This window comes from Echinococcus granulosus, assembly GCF_000524195.1.
Source record: "Echinococcus granulosus chromosome Unknown EG_S00115, whole genome shotgun sequence".
Lineage (NCBI taxonomy): Eukaryota > Metazoa > Platyhelminthes > Cestoda > Cyclophyllidea > Taeniidae > Echinococcus > Echinococcus granulosus.
In genome coordinates this window covers 79949-85948 of record NW_020170495.1, presented here as the reverse complement: position 1 = coordinate 85948, position 6000 = coordinate 79949, and the positions used below count along the sequence as shown (strand labels likewise).

Genomic DNA, 6000 nt, shown 5'->3' with positions numbered 1-6000 from the left:
CATCGAGGAAAAATGTGGTACTGAAATTGACGTGATTTCTCTTTGCTGTGTAAATGTTAGTCGTCGTGGTGGGAAATAATGATGACTGAGACAGTGGATCCGATGTGCATGCGGTTTGCAGCTAAACAGTGAAACTGCTATTAACAAATAAATGTATTTTAGCCCTTCAATTTAATAAAATGAAACCCATCAACGCAATTTCTCTGGCAAAATCGCAGCCATTTAATCAACGCTAGGTAGGTGGGATGATGGTGACAACGAAATCCTCCCCGCGCTGTCTCGATTCTCTTTAACTCTGATGAATTGCCTGCGTCAAAGTGCTGTTGAAATGTCGGCGAGTGCATGCGTGTTGGATGGGTAGACCGTTTTTCTCAAGCCGCGATCATTGCCTACTTATACCAAATCCACACTCGAAAATCCCACGACAATGCAGTTTTAATTGCTTTTTATTTCAAAAAGTTTAACACGGAAAGCCTAATCGGCAGGCTAAAAATGAATTCTGGCTCAAAAATTACTAGATGCAATTACCCTTCATCAACTTTTTTGTTTACATATAAACGTTCCCTTAGCAAGGAACGGTGTGACTCAATTGCAGTTATTGCATCCTGCTGAGGAGCACATGCCACATCTATGCACGAAAAAAGACAACAAAAACAGTTATGATGAGGAGTGTTGAAGCCGTTTCGTGGTAGTACAGCATTAATGGAAGGGAAACCGGGGGTGGGGTGGGGAAAAGAACAGGGAAAATAAAGAAGGCTCACATAGGTGGGAAGGCAATCCCATCAGTCAGTTGAATTGAACAAACTGAAGCTTAAGGCTGGGAGACAGATGAAGTCACTGCCAAAAATTACAATAAGTTAGCGTTGAATTGGATGGCGAGGACAGGGTGCGTTCTTCACGATGAAAATAACCAGGAATGAGTAACATGGTGTGAGCAGAGAAGGTGACGGCGTTGAAGGGGCGAATCATCAAAGTGGACCGCGAGTCATGTTTTGCTTAAATGCTGAAGTAAGAAGCTGGTAAGACGTCGTCAGTAGTAATTTAGATGCATTGCAGGAAGCCTCGCCGGCCGAAACCACACAGTGTGTGGCGATTCAATATTAAACTCCTCCGAGCCGCACGGCCTTGACTCCAACGAGGAGACAGCATGTCTGACACGCCGTGACAGTGGAGTGAAGTGAGTTTGTACAAGTCTCTCCCTCTCACACTTTTGTGCTACTCCGGCACCTGTTGCATTACGGAATACATGGAATAATGGGTAGAGGTTATTATTCTACGTAAATGCTCATACGAGGAACAATGAGAATAAGGCAAATCATTTAATGATAATCCACCAACAGGAAGGCTTAACCACTCCAACCACCCAGTTGAGCTTCCACTCACTCTGACTAACAGTTTGTCTGTGATCCTAATCATTGTCTCACTCCACAAATGCTTTTGCACACACTCTGTCGCAGTTTCGAGTGGCTACAGACATCGGATCCAAAGATGCGCAATCCACGAATCCAAGGGACTCAGGCTTGATCAGTCAAATTCCCAACTCAAAGCACCTTCCCCCTTCCCTCACTCTTTTCTTGTTCATATTTATGCAGTTGATACTGTTTGTGTATGTTTAGACTGTCCTATTTTGTATTTGAAAGGTGTGTCTGAAAAGCTCCTTCCCATTGTTTGCTTGTCAAAAAGGTTGACATTTTGGGCTCATTCACTGACACACGTGAAAGAGAGAGGGCGCAAAATGGGTAATATGTGTTTAAAATCACTACAAAACCACCTCCTGTCTATGAGTAATCAGAAGAGGTGACACCAGAATGGTTACTGATTTGGCAACTTTATCACACCTATGCGGAAAAAGCGTTCGTGGCAGCTCTTTAGCGTGAACGCCTACGCTCATGCTGTAAATGGAATTGTGCTAGCACTATGGCATGTTGAAATTGAATTCCAGCCTAGAGCTAAGGTCTAACCTCTCAATGGCATTGCCCAGACATGTATTTCAAATACAAATATGCATTAAATTGGTGGCAGGTGCAACTGTTTTGCACTATTCAAAACTATCAATTAAGTAGTAAATGAGTAGGAAGTGTTTGTTAATATAAGTAACCATTCTTTCACAGTTATTGAACATAAATGTATATGCTTAAGAAATATACATATTGATTCACTCGCAGCATATGCGCTTCTTTTGCCCAGGTAAGCTTTATCACCCAGAAGTAGAAATCAGTTCAGATGCCCTGTAAGCCCGGGTTCACTTTATGCTGCCACAAGCGCAGAGCACCCAGACTTCCTTGATGATGGAAGAAGACACGATACTCAAGTAGAATATGTATATTTGGCATAAAAGGGTAGCAAGGCTACTGGCATGACCCAGAGGCAAGCCGGTCCGGCGAAGGTGCAATAGCCAAGGCACAAAGTGGCCCGTTACCGACACCGGGTTATACAATTGATGTATTACGGTATTATTCTATCAATAAGCGTGGTGTATCGTCCATTGTTTTTGTCCTCAAGTTCCTTTTTGCTTTTATTACTGGTTCGAAACTTCGTTTGGAGTTAAAGTATTTGTGTTTTCAACTTTTATTCATATCTAAAAATTTCTGGATATGTCTAAAGGTTTTTTGCAATAACAATAAGAGGCTGCATTAATGCAACTGTTTGCGTAAAAGTGTTTAAATTTCACAAGTTTTCAATCCTTTATGATTTGTTCAAGATGTCATTTCCACTGTTATTGGCCAGATTTTAGGGTATTGTCTGCCGATATGGTGGCTTCTTGGCCAATTGTACTAGCGTTAGGGATTTTGCTGGATAGGCCTGAGTTGTTGAATAAAGGGAAGAACTGTCAAACATTGGGCTTTGCTTGGTGCTAATGACCATCCTTAACTTGATGTGGACAAAAATACATTTGTTTCTCATGTAGCATCATCTGACGAGCTTCTAGGGATTACTGAAGAAACCTGAATTTGGACTTGGACTTTGCTATCACTCCAGACTTTGCTCAGGTAGGGATTGGTTCTGATTCAGTTGCTGTGATGTTTCCTGTGTCTTAACTGGTACAACATACATGTTTTAGGGGAGAACTCACTATCCCTCTTTCGCAGTCTTTTTATAACCAAAGGGTTACATTTGCGTTATCCAAATTGGTATACTATGCATTTTGGTGAAATCTGTCGTGCTTATTGGACTGGGCGCGTTCTATACAGTAGGCATGATTGAAGCAAACACAAGTAGAGGTGCTAAGCATTCTGCTTCGGACGAGGCATCGACATGCAGTTAACGCCACTGTTTGTCTAGGTGCCACTTCGTCGATTTGGTTGGTAAGATTATTAAAGAACTTCACCATGATTGCGGCTATCCCTCAACATCTCATTCTGTTTCCACAGGTATGGGGATTTCCCGGATTGGAGTTTGCCGGCACAGGTGCTGTATATGTGAACTGGCACTCCGAACTCTATCACGGGAAATGGAGACGTGTCCATATCCAACGTGGTATACCAGCTCCATTCACCGAGTCAGCAAAGGATATGCATATAATCGGTACTGCGGCAATGCTGAGGCGCATTTTGGTGATCCGCTGCACTCTGATATTGCTGGAATAATTGGAATCACACTTTAAAGTGGCACGCACTACTCTTACTTGAACTTATTTATCATTTTGTTTAAGAATACAAATCTTATGAATAGTTTGTCATCACTGAAAAGAGCTAATTCTTATTTGCTGATCAATTCTAATTTTGGTGCTTTGTGCGACCCTTGCTGCAGCCCCTTGATTCCACAGAGAGGTCACGATTAGTCATTAATGCAGGATTGCGCCAACCCGTTGTGTAGTTTGTCTATCTACTTCGGAAAGAGTACATTTCATCGTAAGTAAAAAAAAAATAAAGCCACGAAGTGAGTAAACAGATGAGTGGGTGGGTTGGTCCGGTTTCGTTAGACGGTTGAACGTATGGTAAGGTCCATACGTTACAAAATAGTCCTCAAAGAAGCAAGCGTAGAGGTTGACGAAAGAATGAGCAGGTCTTATATTAGAAACAAGATGTGGATGCAAATTCCCCGTTTTTGTTCAAAAAAATTATTAGTGTATTGCATTTTCACATCACAAAATAAAACGGTGAAGTAGTCGTTCCTATTCTGCTAAGACTTTTTTAAAAGGTGAGGAACTCTTTTCACTTGCACAATTAGCATTTTGCGAAGGAGCTGTCAGCAGATGAAGCATGAGGCGCTTCCTGCATGGAGAAAAAAAGGCTCCCACCATCTCATGGTTTGTACTAGCTGGTGTGCAGTTGGCAATCGCAGTGCAAATTTACGGCGAGAATTACATTTGACTGACGATCAGGCAGTTTACGCGTATGTTATCGCAACACCCACGGAAGAGATACACAGAAACAAATAACACACCTCTATGTGGCCCAAAAGAGTATTTTTGGACAAAAAAGGTCCACATTTCTACCCTATTGTTACAACTTTAATTCTAACTTCTTACCGACCCTCCGATACGAAAAAAGCACTTGTGGATTATGCTGCTACTTACAATTTATTGAGTAATCTAGACCCCCGTGAAGGAAAAGAGATTAATCACTGACAGTTTTTGTTTCAAGAATGCTTTGTCATGGCGATTCCAACGCCAAACTATCAGGTTTTTCCATAAAGTTATTCAAATATTGTTTAGGCTTTGCGCAATCCAATTCGAATTTAACTGACTGTCAAACAAGCCAACATCTGTTCGAATGCTCTTAGTTTATTGGTCTACCATGTGAGCGCCAATCAGATCGAAAGTAATATGGCCTGACCAATAGGAAGGCAGGCCTTCTGCAGAAGTGCACATAAAATCGTCAATGATACACATTTCAGTATTTACAATTTATGAAAGTAGAATGGTAAAACCTAGTAGGCAACTAGAAATCTTCGCCAAGTTTTTAACATATTTTGAGGCAATGACTACTTTGCTTGAGGATCTCTACCAAATTCAATCAATTACTTGAATATAGGCATTGTAAAGTGAAGAGAGATATGAGAGAGTATGTCACAGGAATGACATTCTTTATTGAGCTCTTAGTTATCTCTTTCTGGTTAGCAACCTTCATACCATAAAAATATAGCATGTCTAATCTAAAAGCGCATTGAATACAACTTTAATGCACCAGACGTAGAAGTTCGTTATAAAACTCATTTTACAAGATTTCCAGACAAAATAATCCTGCAGCAGTGTTAACCAAAATGACTTAAACAACTTATTTCTAGTAATGCAATTCCAACACCACTGTGACCTTCCGTTCTCTGTGATGTAAATTGAGCTGCAAGTGATTGGTTGATCGGTTGATTCGTTTGTAGATTGGTTGACTGCCACTGCTACTGATTGGTTAATTGGCTAGTTGATGAATTGGTTGAATTAATTGGCAAGGCGTCAACGTCAATGTGGTTGTGGTAAGGAGAGGCAACACTTCGTCAAAGCATACTGCGAGTGGTAGGATGAAGTACTATAGACTAATAAACGAATAGATGCACTGTGCTTCGCTTTCGTTATCCAGACGCACTGTGCATTGGAGATTGCTAGCTGGATGACTGACTAACTAACACGTTACGAGAAATGACGTTTTTGGTTTATTGCAACACCTGTTTAGTGTTGGAACGCAAAAATGGTTATCGCAACTAACCCACCCACTATCGCACACTTCCGGGGCACGAGCCAATTCATGCTCTTTTCGTTTGGATATGTGGTGCACGGCGGGTGGATTTGTTCAAAACGCTTTGTTAGCTTGATGGAGGCTGAGTATCTTCCGTTATCCAGGAGATACGAAATGATGCAAACTAAGGGTGCAAAGGAAAAAAAATTGCTTAATGACAACCAGGGCTAATTAGCCACTTAGAAGAGAGTCCTATTTGTGATTTCGGAAGACAACCCAGAACCTCCCAATCTTCTAGAGGTCACCTTTGGATGGGTAGCGTAGTAATTAAGCATTTGCGTATTCACTGCACCTACCAGTCCACCACCTTCAAATCCCTTCACTCCGC

General features: G+C 41.4%; 1 protein-coding gene across 1 annotated transcript; it reads left to right on the top strand. All coding sequences in view use genetic code 11, as the record gives it.

Annotated features, from left to right (window-relative positions):
• Positions 1–2356: 2356 nt before the first annotated feature.
• On the top strand, positions 2357–3587 carry EGR_08677 (hypothetical protein; the record flags this gene model as incomplete). Its single annotated transcript, XM_024497926.1, has 4 exons — positions 2357–2386; positions 3107–3260; positions 3283–3305; positions 3372–3587. 4 exons carry the CDS (start codon positions 2357–2359, stop codon positions 3585–3587), a joined length of 423 nt encoding a protein of 140 aa, XP_024347651.1.
• Positions 3588–6000: the final 2413 nt, after the last annotated feature.